The sequence below is a fragment of the Silurus aristotelis genome (genome assembly GCF_946808225.1).
Source record: "Silurus aristotelis genome assembly, chromosome: 29".
Lineage (NCBI taxonomy): Eukaryota > Metazoa > Chordata > Actinopteri > Siluriformes > Siluridae > Silurus > Silurus aristotelis.
In genome coordinates, this window is record NC_139602.1 from 3,101,278 (window position 1) to 3,119,358 (window position 18,081).

Consider the following 18,081-nt stretch of genomic DNA (forward strand, 5'->3'; position numbering starts at 1 on the left):
TAAAACGAGTGAAAACGCAAAAGGCTGAATTTCTTCTGTATGGCATCTGCGGATTTCAGCAGCACAAATTCATTTATTTGAGTGCATATTTGTTTTATTTCGATCGCAAAAGACCGGACAGGATTCACACTTTTGTGTTTGTCTATTTTTTTGGTTGTTCATCAATTTTCAGAAATTGTCATTCTGTGTTTTACTCTGTCTGTATTCACTTTCCAATTGAAGGTTCACGAGATTCACCTTTGACCTGTTTTAGGGAACCGGTTGATCATTGGTTGATCTGATGTCGTTCACTCGCCTTCATTGCTGAGATGTTTTGGGGGGTTTAAAACTGTTCCGGTGAAACCAATATAATATATTTTGATCAACATGACAAATAACTGATAATGTAGGAAACAGCGGGCAATTGTACACAATCGATTAAATGGATGTACAAAAGCGTTCGCGATTTGATCAAAGCGACAAGAATTGTTCTTATGATGAGCACAAATGACTAAATGACGTTGAGGTTGAACAAGTAGTTTTGCAAATTTCTTTTCTGATCTGAGAAACGCTCCAAAGCTGGGAAAAACTGTAAAACCTGACTCGTTTGATTTAACACAAAAGAAAAGACTTACACCTGAAGAATTTCACATCACTGTCAAGGTTGACACTCCAGTTCAGGATTAGCAAATCACCATCATTAGGTCATATTTTGAGAAAGAATATATATATATATATATATACACACTCTACTGGCAAAGGTTTGTGAGTATAAGATTGGTGTGTGCTTTTTTTGACAATTCCATTCCACATTTAGTCCCTATTTGCTGTTATAACAATCCACTCTTCTGGGAAGATATTCAGCCACAAGGGTGTAACTAAAGCCAGGTACTGATGTAGGTGATTGGAGGAGGCCTGAGTTCCCAATCATCCCAAATGGGTGAGTTCAGATATCTGTATAGCAGGAGATCTGTGATGTAAAGCATTATCTTCATGGAGCTAGCTTTGTGCACAGGAGAATTGTCATGCTAGAACAGGTTTAAGTCTTCTAGGTCAGTGGTCCCCAACCACCGGGCCTCGGACCGGCACCGGTCCGTGGGTCAATTGTTACCGGGCCGCACAGAAAGAATACATAACGTACATTATTTCCGTTTTATTTATTATCTGATTCTGAACGGTTTTCTTTTGGAAAATGACCGGATTCTCTACGCCACATCTGTCTACGACTCACTCTCGATGCATGTCATGATGCTTTGGTCACATGTCTTACCTCCATCCACTACCTTCTTAAAGGGGCTCCGGCCGCTAACACATAATACATTACCGCTAAACTAAAACCCCCAAGTGAGCAAAATGAACAAAAAACAACACTCACATTCACGATTATTATTATATTTAGAAAATACCAGTTTTTATGGTCGTATCATTTTATTTTGTTGTGTTTATCCACCACATCTTGAAGGCCGGGCCGTGAAAATATTGTCTGACATTAAACCGGTCCGTGGCGCAAAAAAAGGTTCCGCTGTTCTAGGATCAACTAAAGGGAAAATTTAATCTCATACAATGGTGCGCCTCCAACTTTGGTGGAACAGTTCGGCGAAGATGCCGACACGGCTGGAAAAAAAAGAAGGTGTCCCAATACTTTTGGTGTCAACATAATCAAGAGGGAATTGCAGACTGCTTTTATTGTGTGACTTTGTCTTTTGGATGAAAAGAATGGAAAGAAACGAGTGAACAATACCAAATTGATCACAAAAAAAAAAAAAAAAAAAAGGATACACAGAGCTGGACGCTGTGGGTTACTGATTTTTTTATTTATTTATGTTTTTTTTATTATTATTTTAAGAGATATTTTAAAGCTTGATCATTGCTATCTTTCAAGGAGTCGTTTTCGCATTTTCTTTAGAAATCTGTACACGAATAATACTAATTTCTGTAATTTATTTATTACAATTATTATTATTATTATTATTATTATTATTATTATTAATAATAATTATGTGATCTTTTTTTCCATTTGGATCCTCATTTTATTCTGTGTGGGTTTTATTTATTGAATAGGTCATGTACTTATGTACTACCATATGGTTTTCTGCTCTAGTGCTGATATAACAGAGAATCATACACTTATATGACAATCGGTTCCGAGTGTGGACGGCATTTCTATTTTTTTTTTTTATCCAGATATATTTAATGTGTCTTGAATAAATGGATTTTGAGTACATTTCATTTCTGTGTATTTATTCTGTGTCCACATTCGTGCTTGTGAAAAGTTTCCATTACCAAAAAAATCTCACTCTCTTTCTGTATCTAATGAAGACCAGGGCAGGATGACCTCACTGTCAGCCCTCCCTCCTTTCTCTCACTCTATCTATCTATCTCTTTTTCTCTATTTCTTTTTTCTCTCTCTTTCTCTCTACATTGGCGTAGGGATTAGGGGGATAATAGGACTCGGTCAGCTCATTGCTGGAGTGCTTTGGAAAAGGGGCCTTTGTGGTCAGGACATACGCAGTGTTACAACACACACAAACACACACACACCACCACATGCACACATACACACAAGAGTTAGAAGCCAGAACAAATTCCGTATGTGCAATCGGCATGCAGGCACAATGTAATGATAGAAATATTAGATATAATGGGTGAAAATGAGTGAAATGAATGGATAGACAGGAGCGAGGGAGGAAGAAGGAGGTGGAGGAGAGTCAGGAACAAATTGTCCAAAATGTAGAAAATAGTAATGTGTGATTCTTGAACAAGCCTGGTGCTTTCTGACCTTTTTATTCCATCAAACTTGCAATAGGTGTGTGATTGTGTGTATGAGGCAAAATGGTTATGGTTTTATCAGAGTTCTGTTGTGAGGTTCATTGGATGAGCCAGTTATTTAAATAAATAAATAAATAAATAAATAAATAGATAGATAGATAGATAGATAGATAGATAGATAGATAGATAGATAGATAGATAGATAGATAGATAGATAGATAGATAGATAGATAGATAGATAGATAGATAGATAAGGATGGAGGAATGGAGGTGTGTATATATATATATATATATATATATATATATATATATATATATATATATATATATATATATACAGACAGAGACACAGATAGATAGATAGATAGATAGATAGATAGATAGATAGATAGATAGATAGATAGATAGATAGATAGATAGATAGATAGATAGATAGATAGATAGGCAGGCAGGCAGGCAGGCAGGCAGGCAGGCAGGCAGACAGACAGACAGACAGACAGACAGACAGACAGACAGACAGACAGATAGATAGTTAATTGATTGATAATCCTAATTGAAATGACTCCCTATGAAGCACACTAACAATAATGATATACACTATAAATTACAGCGGTTTATATTTGTATATAACTGTTTATTTTAACTTCCTTTATATTTATGATTTTACGACATTCATTCGTTCCCCCAGCTTCAGTAGCTGATTAATCCTGGTCAGGATCATGGTGGATCTATGGTGTGAGTCAGGAATGCACTCTGGATAGAGCTTTAATCCAACACATTCACACAGGGGCAGCCAGTACACCTGCATGTACACCTTTAAGCCAGTTCCAGCTGCAGTTAGACAAATGAAATGACTCACTGGTTACAGAAATGGCATAGCAATGAGCAGAAAGACCTGGTGAGCAGAGCCAAATGATCTGACTCACTAAAAACAGCCACAACTGCCCTGACTAGTGTACAGTGCTCTGTGATGTGTACAGGATGTTATTGGTAAATCAGAACATCCATTAACTAGGTTTAATTGACCATAGATAGATAGATAGATAGATAGATAGATAGATAGATAGATAGATAGATAGATAGATAGATAGATAGATAGATAGATAGATAGATAGATAGACAGACAGACAGACAGACAGACAGACAGACAGACAGACAGACAGACATCTGGTGCCACCCTTTTGAGACTGGTTCCTCTCAAGGTTTCTTCCCTATGCCATCTCAGGGGTTGTTCCTTTTATGGCTTACTGGCTTACATCTCATTCTTTTTATTTATTTATTTATTTATTTTTGTCACTACTGGGTCTTGTTGCCTCACTTTAATGTGTGGCAGGGCGACCTGGTCCTCAAAAACGTCCTGGATCACGTCATTATCAAACTCGTGTCAAAAACGTGGGCTTGTATTCACACTGTATTCACTCTCGAAGTTGCTCTCTGCTGCCCCCTACTGATTCCTTTTTTTTTATAACTAATCTCATTTAGAAGGGGTTAAAAAAAAGTAAGAATATTTTATTATACAAAAAAATATAGTATATATAAATATATATATAAATATATAAATATATATATATATATATATATATATATATATATATATATATATATATATATATATATATATATATATATATAATAAGGGTATATTAGAGTATATATAAATAACATTTGTTATAAACACCTGCTGGGGATTTTATTGTTTCTATTGTTCCATTGCTTAATAATTGTAATAATAATAGTAATAATAATGTTTTATAAATACAACAGAACTTTTGGTTCTTCTTTACAGATTAAAGGCGAGAGAGAGAGAGAGAGAGAGAGAGAGAGAGAGAGAGAGAGAGAGAGAGGTGCGGCGCCGAGTCGTGAGCGCGGATCAGGTGGACCTGGTGGGCGTGTGCGCGCCCACGGGAGCGCGCACGATAATGGGGCGGGGGGAGCGCGCTTGAGCCGCTCCAAACTGAAGCGCAAGACGGAGAGAGAGGGAGCTGAGCCAGAGCATCTCTGATGGGTGTTTTGAAGGTCCTGGGTCGAGGTAAGTGAGTTTTTTAAAATGTAGCTCCTTCATTTGTCCTCCAAAAAAAAAAAAAAAAAAAAAAACAGAAGAAGAAGAAGGGGTAATTGGTTGTGGGGGAGGGGGGGGGGAATAAATCATAGAAAGATGAAGTTACTGTTTGATAGTGAAGATTATTAAGAAGGTGAAGTTTTGGAAGGAGGGTGAGTGAAGGATGGATAGGTTACAGCTAGTCCTCCCTTTTTCCAAGGGTAATAGATAAAAGCCTGGTGGTCTCCAATCATGTTCCTTTTAGATCTACTGAAATCTTCATAGTCCTCTAGTTCTGAATTATTTTACCTGCATTGTTTTATTGAGCGTAAAAAATATTCTTTCACATCCAAAGCTCATCTCTCTTTCTCGCTCTTGGACACTATGACCAATAGGAGAGAGAGAGAGAGAGAGAGAGAGAGAGAGAGAGAGAGAGAGAGAGAGAGAGAGAGAGAGAGAGAGAAGAGAAAAAAGAGAGAGATGGAGAGGTTACAACATCCCCTGTCCTCACTCTCTCTCCCTTAGATAAAAGCCTGGTTGTCTCCAGTCATGTTCCTCTGAGCTCTTCTGAGATCTTCATAGTCATGTAATGCATTTACCTGCATGGTAGGATGGAGGATATTTTCTAGCCAATAAATATGGTTTTTCATCCAGAGCTCATGCTTTTTCTTTCTCTTTCTATCGGACACTATCACCAATAAGATCTTGCAGTTTCACAGAAATCCAGCCGTATCATTGAATCTCTAAATAATGACCCAAGTGGCAAGAAAAAAAATCCTAAAAAGGACGTGAAACCAAAAAAGAAGTCACAACTCATTCGAAATGATCGTCTCGTTCTACATACAGCAGTATGTAGGAAGGATGGAAAGTCCTGGGATGGGTACGGGACGCTGTTTACGATTACAGCAGAATTTCCTAGCTGCAGTCCAGCAGGTGAGATTACGCAGCGATTCGAGGCGTGTGAGAAGGTGCAATTTCTCCACCTACAGAAGGTGAGTCACCTCGACGCTGAAGCTCGACACGATGGAAGGATGAGGAGAAGCGTGGCAGGATTGCATGACGGAGGACGGAAAACGAGCATGATCACAAACGAGGAATTTTCTGGACGTGATCTGCCCTTGCGTGTCAATCTTTAATATAAAACCTGACAATCTGCTGAGGAGAGCTGCAGAGTGTCACGTCTATTAATCATTGTTATTCCTAATTTCCACAAATAACCTGGAAGATATGTACAGTAGATCCTGCCATCTCCATTTAATAATAATAATAAAGAGACTTCATTGTTATTGTAGTGATACAATAAAATTTGTTGGGTGGCTCCAGCAGCAATAAGGAAATTCCAGATCACACGAAAGAATAAACAAAAGATAAATACATATAAATAATATAAAATAAAACATTATATACAGTTGAATCTTGAGTGCAAAACAGTTATTATCAGAAGTGGGGAAGTATTGCACATTTTATAATAATAATAATTATAATATAATTATATAATAGTAATTATTTGGAAAACTGACTTCCGATGGGCTTGAATGTGTTTGATCCTGGAGGCGGGGCTTTGGGCGGAAATCAATTCGAAAGTCCAACCCACCTAATCGTTACCATTAGAATAACCCAGAATAACCCGAATTAAGTCAAGTCTTATGGGGTCCCCAGTTGTTGTGTAATCTTTGTCATTTGGGAGTCCCTAATGCCTTATGGGGTGGTCCCGGATCCCCCCCTCAATTCGGGCACTGAGAATAACGATTAAAAGGGGTGGAAAGATGCATCAAGATCAGGTGGGTGGGGCATTCGAATGATCGAACAGAATCAAATAGCACAGTCAAATGGTCAAGACGTTCGGGTGTCTATGAAACGACAGACAGGAAAGGCCTCCAAAAAGGGTACCGTAAAAAGTCCAAATTGCTTACCTGTGATATGGAGTTTCACAAGATTTGTGCTCAAAACTCATCATCCAGATTTGTCCTTCTGGACCGATAATAAATTTGCTTCATATTGAAAATATTCTGGTTTGACTGTTTTTTCTTCTTGTCATTATGAGGTTTTCTTGAAGCAAAGCACCGTAAAATGATCCAGGTGTTCCAAGCTCTTGTTGGCGTTTCTTTTTTTTTTTCCCGAAACAGCCCGAGATGGGGGTGAACTGAAGGAGCATTGGGGGCATGTCAATAAAAAGAGGCTCATACAAACACAATCAGGCTGTCACAACCCACAAAAAGGCACAGAATACGCTCGTGATTAAGCCGAGAAAATTATTGGAATGACTTGAAATGGCACCACAGGCCTCCTCATCCGACCTGCTGAATGAGCGCAAATCTCAGCAAAATCTAATGGACCACCTTCCCAGAAGAGTGGAGGGTATTATAAGAGCAAATGGGGACTCATTGTCCCTCTGGTGTCCATATAATGTATATCATCCATTTCTTTGCTGGTATTGATCTGATACTGATGCTGTGTGCATGATTAATGCTTCCTGTCGGGTTTTACCGTTCCCCCTGCAACCTTGTTTTCTACTTTTTAAATTTTGCGTAGCATGACTCTGTCCAGCGCCCCACCACTTCGTAGAGGAAGCACACCAGTTCCGTTTAAATACCAGCTCCGTCGGGAAGAAGCCGTTAACGATGACTGCGACTGGACGCCCGAAATCGGAGTAACTGAAGCGGCATCGCCTCGACCGGTCAGCTTCGTTCCAGCGGAGGATGAAGCAGCGGGAGATGATGTCGAAGACAGACGCGGTGGCCCGTTCAGGATCGCCCTGCTGGGCCAGAATGGAGTGGGAAAAACGTCGCTCGCTATCGCCCTCACTGGGGAAATGGACAGAACTGCATCCGTGGACTCGGACGGTATGTATATATATATATATATATATACATTTCAACCAGTAATGCACTGCGATCAATTTTACGTAATGTTTAACGCTAATTGTGCTAATTGTAGATTTTTTTATATTTTTCATAGGGTCATCTTTCATTCTGGTTGATATGTTTACCGATACTAATAGCTGGGTTGGATTGTGTTTGCCGATAGATAGATAGATAGATAGATAGATAGATAGATAGATAGATAGATAGATAGATAGATAGATAGATAGATAGATAGATAGATAGATAGATAGATAGATAGATAGATAGATAGATAGATAGATAGACACTAATATATGTATCTATCTATCTATCTATCTATCTATCTATCTATATATATATATATATATATATATATATATATATATATATATATATATATATATATATATATATATATATAATGATAATGGTGGTGCCATTTTTTCAAAGGAAACAATTGACCTCAAGCTTGAAAGTGATCCCGTTCCTCAAACACCCATCCACATATATGAGACAAGGAAGCATTGTCTATCTGCAAACATGTTTATTTTCAAACAGATGCTTTTCCTATGGCCTCCCCAACCGTTCGGTAAACAGCATCAAGCACAACCATGATTGTTAACACAGTGGAGAGCAGAACAGCCTAGAAAAGATGTTAGTTTTTGATGTTTGTTTTTCTGTGCTCGGTGGGGGTCTTATTGCAGTTACATAAGCGCCTGGAGAGAGAAGCGAAAGAAAGAAAAAAAACACCAGTCTCTCAGGAGCCGTTTCTCTCGGGTCACGACTTTTGTTTGTGCCTGTTTGTGTTCGCCTCACAGGCGAGGGCTACGTTCGCATTGTTACCGTGGACAACGAGGAGAGCACCGTCTTCATCTTTGATAACTGGAGACAGGTGAGATGAAATTCGATGACTACTTCGGAAAAGGCGTACGTACATATGTGCTCCATGGCAGTATGCAAAATATATATTCAATTCATCATTTATTATATTGTCACTTGTACGCTTGTAAAATGACTGTAGAGACACTGTAGAAGTTGTAGACATGTCAGCGCTTGCATTGCTTGGATTGTGTCTTTCATAATGTTTATTTCCACAGATGTCTTGATCGATGGCATGATGTTTCGCTTTGAAGGCCTGTAATGCTATTTTTCTCAGCAAGAAGGTTCAAAGCATTGAGGAAAACCTGCTATGATTGGGCATTAGATAAAGCTAAGTTAGAAGTTAGATGAAGTACTGTATATAAACAAAAGTGTGTGGATTCGATTATGTGCTTTTTGAAAATCCCATTCCACATTTAGCCTTCATCCACTTTTCTGGGAAGATGTTCCACTAGATGGAGTGTTATAAAGATTTATAAGATTTTATTCAGCCACAAGGGTGTTTAGTAAAGTCAGGTATTGATTTCTGTGAGGAACTGAGGAGGCCTGAGGTACATTCAGAGTTCCAATTTATTCCAAAGGGTTGAGTTCTATAACAGAAGATCTTCCACTCTATGCACAGGGGCATTGTTATGCTGGAACCGGTTTAGGTCTAGTAATTCGAGTAAAACACCCGAACACTCACCCAATATATACGGCATAACATTATAATCACATGCCTAATATTGTGTCGGCCCCCCCTTAGCTGCTAAAACATTCGTGACCCGTCAAAGCATCAACAGCATCAACTTCTTCATTAATTTAAGCTACAGGAGCTCATCTGTTGGATTGGACCACGCGGGCCAACCTTCGCGCCCACTGTACCCATGGCCCTGTCGCCGGTTCACCACCGTTCCTTCCTTGGACCACTTTTGATAGATACTGACCACTGCAGACCGAAAACATCCCACAAGATCTGCAGTTTTGGAGACGCCCTGACCCAGTCATCTAGCCGATCACAATTTGTCAAACTTGCACAAATCCTTACGCTCACCCATTTTTCCTGCTTCTAACACGTCAACTTTGAGGACAAAATGTTCCTGAATCCCATTGGTCAAGTTTGAGTATAACCTATTGGTTCTATTGCAGGATCTGTCCACGCTGGTGTGTGAAGTATGTTTGTTGGTGTTTTCGGTGACAGACCGGCGCAGCTTCCACCGCACGGCTCAGCTCCGCCTTCTCCTCAGGGAAAACCAACCTCAGACTCCGATCATCCTCGTGGGCAACAAGAGCGACTTGGTCCGTTCACGAGAAGTCAGCACGGAGGGTACGTCCTTCTGACTCACTCCTTGAAGAGTGTTGTCTTGTCTCATGCTCTATTTGGATGAGGATTCAGAGGTTTTACATGGTAATGTGACATAATCCAGTAACTCCCTGTGACTCAGAAAGTTATTTTGTGCATGTTCCTTTATAGAGAGACCCTCCAGAAGTGCTCTTTTGCTGAAAACACATCAAGTAGTGGTTGACTTTAAAAGGCTCGACAATGACAATGTAATACAGATGACATTTGTTTGTTTGCATTTCACACCCAGGCCTTCAGTGGTGTCCTACCTGAATCAATCCACCTCTTAATTAATACCTTCATTATAAAGCACCAGCTTCACCCTGGTGGTCTAGTGGTTAGGATGCGTCGCTCTCACCGCTGCAGCCCGGGTTCGATCCCCGGTCAGGGAATCTACCCCAGCCATTAGGGTTGCACAAGCCAGTGCACTCTTAATGCCGGACCCAAGCCCGGATAAATGGGGAGGGTTGTGTTAGGAAGGGCATCCAGCGTAAAAACATTTGCCAAATCAAACATGCGGATCATGAATATGGAATGATCCCCTGTGGTGACCCTTAATGGGAGAAGCCAAAAGAAAGTAGTGTATTATGAAGCAACGGCTATAGAAACCATCAATTTTATAGAGAAACGCAGTAGAACAGAGCGCTGCATTACAGGAATCTCATAAAGCGAGAATGAATGGCATTACTAAAGCAAGAAATCCATTGAACACAATTCAACATGTCTCCTTTCACTGTAGCCACAGCCACACTGCCCACAAACATCACCTTTAGCAAAAGCATCGATATTAACCTTATAAAATGTCCCCGTTTTTTTCCATGCATTTTTCCTGGGGATTTCAAATGAAGGCAAATTGTGTGTTTTATTGTGTTTGTTGAAATTCTACAGGAAATAAAATACAAAAAAGTATAACTGTTTAACGAAAAAACAAACAGTCGGAACTGTTTCGGCTGACTTTTCCTCAGGATGTCCAGTATTTCTTTAAAGTCCATCTTGTAAATGTCCTTTTCAGCGTCCGAATCTCCTCTGTCGGCCATTGTGGAATAAATAACAGCTATTAAATCCAATGAATAGATTTGAGCTTGTGCAGTTTGTTACAAATGTAGTTTGTGAGCTCTGACTAGTGTGCTCTCTGACCATCCAATCAAAGGACGTGAAACTGCTGATGTTGTTGTACACCTGCTAGATGGCTTCAGAGTGAAATCTAACTGGTTAATGCAACAGCTTCAAGCATCATGTATTTGAAGCTACAGGTGCCCACACTGCTGATACTTAAGGCTCAAGGTAGATCCCTTTGACCCCGGCAATACATGATGTGATGGCAGAAATCTGATTGGATAGAAATTTAAACCTAATCAGACAGAAAAAAAGCTATGAAATGAAAAGAGTAGACTGTTGGGAATAATTGAATATATATTCTTGGACAAAAATCTTTTCAAACGTAAGGTTTTGCTGGCAGTGACGGCCCATCAATTGTCCTAAAAGTATCCTAAAAGCCTTTAGAAGCTTAACGTTTTCAACAATTTCTTTTAAATATTGTTTTCATTGTTTTTCATTTTAAACTTTAATACTTCACTTAGGTTTTAATTGATTCAAAAGTACCCAAACCTTCATACTCTGTGGAAAAACACCTTTTTTTTGTCCAATTGTTTTTAAATAAACACCAAAACCACACCAAAATGAATGGTTTGAGGTTACAATAGAAATAGTTCCAGAAGAATTGGTTTCAGGAGATCTGGTCCAGAAGAACTAGTTCAAGAAAAACTGGTTTCAGGAGAATTGGTTCCAAGAGAACTGGTTCTAGGAGAACTGGTCCAGGAGAAATAGTTATGGAAGGTCCAGAAGAAATAGTTCCAGAAGGACTGGTTTCAGGAGATCTGGTCCAGGGGAACTAATCCAGGAGAACTGGATTTAGGAGAACTGGTTTCCAAAGAACTGGTTCTAGCAGAACTGGTCCAGGAGAAATAGCTCCAGAAGAACTGGTTTGAGAATAACTGGTTTCAGGAGAATTGGTTCCAAGAGAACTGGTTCTAGGAGAACTGGTCCAGGAGAAATAGTTATGGAAGGGCCAGGAGAAATAGTTCCAGAACTGGTTTCAGGAGATCTGGTCCACGGGAACTAATCCAGGAGAACTGGTTTTAGGAGAACTGGTTTCCAAAGAACTGGTTCTAGGAGAACTGGTCCAGGAGAAATAGTTCCAGAAGAATTGGTTTGAGAAAAACTGGTTTCAGGAGAATTGGTTCCAAGAGAACTGGTTTAAAAAGAAGGCTTTTATCAAGTCGAGCGGTGTTATTGTCGTTTCGGCCCTGTACACTAGAGCACACCGGGAGTTAAATGAAGCGATAGAAATAAACGAAAAACTCACAAGAACAAACACAGAATTTTTTTCAAACCCGTGTAAACAGCTTGAACGATTTTATAATACAGAAAAGTCAGCCGGCTTGGACCCTCGTTCTCAAATAATTGTTCTCCCACTTGCACTGCTTGGATCTGGAGTTTGACTGTAGCTCGGCCCTTGCGCATGTTACTTTTGCTTCCTGTTTATTCCGGATGCCTGGAGGTCTGTTCGATAGCCCTCTCATTCGATTTCCCGCCCGTTGTCCAATCGATTTTTTTTCCGCTTATGCTTCTTAAAGTCTTTAAAGCCGGATCTCAGTTTTTCTCTCAGCCCTCTGTCTTGTTTTTGGCTCGGGGTGTGCATTTGCGTGTATGTATTGCTGGATTGCGTGTGCATGTTCAATATAATGTGTGTGTTTGTGTGTGTTTGTGTGTCCCATGTATCCAGCTAGATGTTATCAAATTTGAATGAAAGCAGAGATGTGGAAGGATTTCCACATACACATTTCGTTCTCTTCACCTGTGTTTTTGTACGTTTTTACCTGAAGAGTAAAACAGATGTGCACATCTGGGCCTGTTTTGCAATCTGTGCTTGCTCGTATTTATATCCCTTTCGAGTCCACATTGTCATCTGATGCATCATAATGGGGTTCTGTGTTTGTGTGTGTGTGTGTGTGTGTGTGTGTGTGTGTGTGTGTGTGTGTGTGTGTGTGTGTGTGTGTGTGTGTGTGTGTTTTCCTTATGTGAATCATTAGGCAAGAGGGACAGAGTGTGACTAATTTCGATAACGACACCATCAGCATTCTCAGTTGCATCACGTAACTCCGCCTCAAGTTCGTCACCTGGCAATCGGGGGTTAATTGCATTCGGAGGTGTTAGAGAAAACCGGAATGTTCTCACTTCAAGCTCGAGCTGTCTAGACAGTTTTATAATAAGTTTTTTTTTTCACCTGGAAATGCACATTATCCAGCTCTCAGTGTACAGTGGTTCCAAGGAGAGACAAGGATGACTCACAAAGGTAGACAGAACATGGGATTTAGGAAACTTGTCCCGCTTCGAAACTATACTATGCAGACATTTATGGACACCTGATTATAAGACTTATATGAGCTCTTCAAACATCCCGTTCAAAACACCCCATTTAGTCCTATTACAGTAACCCCAACTCTTCTGGGAAGATGCTCCACTAGATTGGTGGAGATTTGTGGCCACAAAGTGTTTTAAGTAAATAAAGGAAGCCAGGTATTGATGTAGGTGAGGTGAGGAGGTCTGGTGTGCTGTTTCGAATCATCCTGAGGATGTTATAGCAGAAGATTTTCCATTCCAACCCATGTAAAGCAGATCTTCATAGAGCTAGCTTTGTGCACAGGGGCATTGTCATGCAGGAACAGGTTCCTAGTTCAAGTGAAGGAAACTGTCAAAGCCACAAACCTAAAGGCATCACTGGATTTACTGGTTTCAAGAGAACTGGTTTTAAGAAAACTGGTTCCAGGAGAACTGGTTCAGGGGAACTAATCCAGGAGAACTGGTTTTAAGAGAACCGGTTTTAAGGGAACTGGTTTCCAAAGAACTGGTTCTAGGAGAACTGGTCCAGGAGAAATAGTTCCAGAAGAACTGGTTTCAGGAGAACTGGTCCAGGGGAACTAATCCAGAAGAACTGGTTTTAAGAAAACTGGTTTCCAAAGAACTGGTTCTAGGAGAACTGGTCCAGGAGATCTGGTTCACAAGAACTAGTTCGAGAAAAACTGGTTTCAGGAGAATTGGTTTCAAGAGAACTGGTTTAAAAAGAACTGGTTTCAAGTCAAGTCAAGTCAAGTTTATTTGTATAGCGCTTTTCACAACAGACATTGTCTCAAAGCAGCTTTACAGAAAACAACAGTGAAGGTGAGTGGTGTGCGTTTGTCCCTGATGAGCAAGCCGTGGCGACAGTGGCAAGGAAAAACTCCCTTAGATGATATGAGGAAGAAACCTTGAGAGGAAGGTTCAAGGGGAACCTTGACTCAAAGGGGAACCCATCCTCATATGGGTGACATCAAGAGTTTGGTCAATAATCTTTCAACAATACAGAACAATTTGTGATCATCATAGATCCAGCATCAGCTTCTCCATGCCAGGGCCTTTAAACACTCGGCATCTACTTCTCCATGATCATCCATAGGTCCATAATCTTCACGAGGTGGGACGTGACTGGAGCTGGCCAAACCTCAGGATGCCTCGGGATGGGGAGAGAAAGAGAAGCAGTGGAGAGGAATTAGCGTAGCTGCTGTTCATGATATTAACAGCACAAGTTGATAATGTGCATGTAATCATATATTCTGGAGCACAAGGTTGTGATGTGATGTGTGTGATGTGTGTTATGTGTAGGCTTTGCTAAAAAGATATGTTTTTAATCTACACTTAAACTGGGAGAGTGTATCTGAACCCCGAACACTGTCAGGAAGACTATTCCAGAGTTTAGGAGCTAAATGTGAAAATGCTCTACCGCCTTTAGTGGACTTTGCTATTCTAGGAACTACTAGAAGCCCAGAGTTTTGAGATCTCAGGGAGCGTGACGGATTGTAGCGTGTTAAAAGACTGGATAGATACATAGGAGCCAAACCATTTAGTGCTTTATAAGTGAGTAGCAGTAGTTTGTAGTCTATTCGAAACTTAATAGGAAGCCAATGTAGGGACGATAAGATTGGGGTTATATGATCGTATTTTCTTGACCTAGTAAGAACTCTTGCTGCGGCATTCTGAACTAACTGAAGCTTGTTTATTAATGATGCAGGACATCCACCTAGTAATGCATTACAGTAGTCTATTCTAGAGGTCATAAACGCATGGACGAGCTTCTCTGCATCAGATATAAATAACATATTTCTTAGCTTAGAAATATTTCTAAGGTGAAAGAAGGCTGTTTTTGTAACTTGATTGATGTGATTTTTAAAAGATAAGTTGCTGTCTAAAATAACTCCCAGGTCTTTTACCGTTGAACTAGTAGTTACAGAACAACCGTCTAAATGCAGGCTGAGATGCTGGAGCTTCTGTGTACTATTTTTTGGGCCGATGAGCAAAATCTCTGTTTTATCAGAATTTAATAGCAGAAAGTTATGGGTCATCCAATCTCTTATTTCTTCAACACACTCAGTTATGCGAGCTAATTGAGCTGTATCGCCTGGTTTGGATGAAATATATAGCTGGGTATCATCAGCATAACAATGGAAGCTAATTCCATGCCTTCTAATAATATTTCCTAATGGAAGCATGTATATTGTAAAAAGCAGGGGTCCTAGAACTGACCCTTGTGGCACGCCATAATTTACTAGCATTATCCTGGATAGCTCTCCATTTAAATCTACGAAATGGTAACGATTGGACAGGTAGGATTTAAACCAGCTTAATGCCTGTCCCTGAATACCGATGTAGTTCTGTAAGTGATCGAGGAGAAGATCATGATCTATAGTGTCGAACGCAGCACTAAGATCTAGTAAAACTAATAGGGAGATGTAGCCTTGGTCTGAAGCTAAAAACAGCTGGAGAACTTGTTCCAAGAGAACTGGTTTCAAAAGAACTGGTTTCAGGAGAACTGGTTCCAGGAGAACTGGTCCAGGGGAACTAATACAAGAAACTGGTTTTAAGAGAACCAGTTTCCAAAGAACTGGTCCTAGGAGAACTGGTCCAGGAGTACTGGTCCAGGGGAACTAATTCAGGAGAACTGGTTTTAAGGGAACTGGTTTCCAAAGAACTGGTTCTAGGAGAACTGGTCCAGGAGAAATAGTTCCAGAAGAACTGGTTTCAGAAGAACTGGTCCAGGGGAACTTATCCAGGAGAACTGGTTTAGGAAAAGAGGTTTCAAATGACAAAATTACAAAAGTCGATCATGAAAACTGAAGCAAAGCATATTTTTTACCAGTAAATAAATAAATAAATGTTCTGCCAGACGGACACGGATACATTTATCTTGGGTTTTCAAATGCATTGGCTTTATTTTTGGCACACACACACACACACACACACACACACACACACACACACACACCAGTGCTGGCATTAGAAAAAGCTGTGCAGTAATTTATTTATTTATTTATTTATTTATTTATTTATTTTTAAAATGGCAGCATTTCAGGAATTTTAGACCCAGTTTCAGGTCTTAATGATATAATGATACCACAAATGTTCATATTTGAGAAAAGAGGCATCCTTGGACTAATTGTCTTGGATTTTTAATTTTTTTTTATTTTCAAGATGATTCGCAGTAATTGATCCACTTCATGCCAGATTATGAGCATGTGTACTGTGATGATAGTATCAGCAGGCAGATGGACGCCTGAGCAATTTGTTATTGCGACAGTATGTTCCAGATGACACAAAAGAGACAAGGCTGAAAAGAAAAGACAGGAGGAACATAGGAATGACTGTTTAAACCCCTATTTGTGGCCCGTGTGGTCCGATCCAACCGACGAGGCAGGTGGTCGTAATGTTCTACCTGATCGGTCGCCATAAAGTTATTCCAGTATACATTAAATGAATATCCGTAAAGCTTGCTGTATATTTCACAGTGCTCTTTTTTGTCTCACAGAGGCTCGATCCAACGCTGCGCTTTACGAGTCTCCCTACGCGGAGCTGTCCGCATCTCTGGACCATGGCACCACAGAGCTTCTGGAGTTGGCCGTCCGGGCAGCACGAGGAGAAAGCCTGGCGTCTTTGGCGGTCGTCGGGGCAGAGGGAGCGACAGGGGGTCGGCGTGAGAGCTTGAGCACACGGGCAAAACGCTTCCTGTCCAGCCTTGTACCGCGCTACCCGAAGGAAAAAGAGCGCGATGGCGGAAAGTTCTTCAGACAGAAATCTCGCTCCTGTCATGATCTGGGGGCTTTGTGAGTTGTAGATAGAGCGAAAGAGGGTGGAAAACTGACACAAGGGAAGATAATGAGGTGGTGAATCCAAGTACTGGAGAGATCATGGAGAGATCATGGAGAGATATATTAGATTTAATGAAATGGTGTATGAGAAGGAAGTAAAGAAAGAGACTGGTATATATTATAACAATAAAACCCTTAATAATAGTTAGGGTATAGGTTCAGCATTCGACCGTAGACCGTTGACTGATTGAACACATGTAGTTTGCATGTTCCACTATGAAAATAAAAAAAAAAATACAAATTTGTTTCAGTCAAATAGTATAGGCAGTCCAGTCGCCATGAGTATTTGTGGTATCCTGCTATATTTGTGTATCTTGAACTAAATTGTTAAAGTCGAAGAACAAAAAAATCTCCAGTACGCTGGGGAAATCAGCTTTGTTGAACAAATGAACTTTTTTTTTTTCCTCACAGATTCACGTTTACCAACTGTGCTGTTGAACGTTCACTTCGATAAATCCGGAAATCGCGACCGTTCCATACTCCATTACTGAGAAGCGCATTAAAGAGTATTAAAAAATCTCAAGATGGATTTCTGTGCCTTCATTTGAATGTCAGCATCATTGTGGATGGAAGGTGATTGGATAGTGTGTTTGATTTTGGATCAGAAGATCATGAAAGGTCAAATCCCAGCACCGCCATTATGTCGCTGCTGGGCCCTTGAACAAGGCCCCTAACCTTCAACTGTTAAGTTGGGAAAATTGTAAGGCTTTGGATAAGGTCGTCTGCAAACGCCATGAATGTAAAATAACCCATTTAATAACAATTTGTTTCATCATTCGTTAAACAGAGGCTATGAGTGTGTGTGTGTGTGTGTGTGTGTGTGTGTGTGTGTGTGTGTGTGTGTGTGTGTGTGTGTTTTGTGTATAAACCACAACAAAAAAAACCTAAAACCTTTTCCATTGGATTTACAAATCCTGCTTTTCATCACAAACGTATCCTGATTGCAAAGCATATTTGCTCATTTGCATATAGTGACGCCCACAAAATTCCATATAAGGTCGCATGCACTGACAG

General features: G+C 40.1%; 1 protein-coding gene across 1 annotated transcript; it reads left to right on the plus strand.

Moving 5' to 3' along the window:
• The first annotated feature begins 4,604 nt into the window (after positions 1-4,604).
• Positions 4,605-17,590, plus strand: LOC310722592 (GTP-binding protein REM 2-like). The gene is made up of 5 exons (XM_083535175.1): positions 4,605-4,777; positions 7,319-7,629; positions 8,448-8,521; positions 9,637-9,814; positions 16,728-17,590. Exons 2-5 carry the CDS (start codon positions 7,320-7,322, stop codon positions 17,024-17,026), a joined length of 861 nt encoding a protein of 286 aa, XP_083391301.1. The 5' UTR covers positions 4,605-4,777; position 7,319; the 3' UTR covers positions 17,027-17,590.
• The last annotated feature ends 491 nt before the right edge of the window (positions 17,591-18,081 follow it).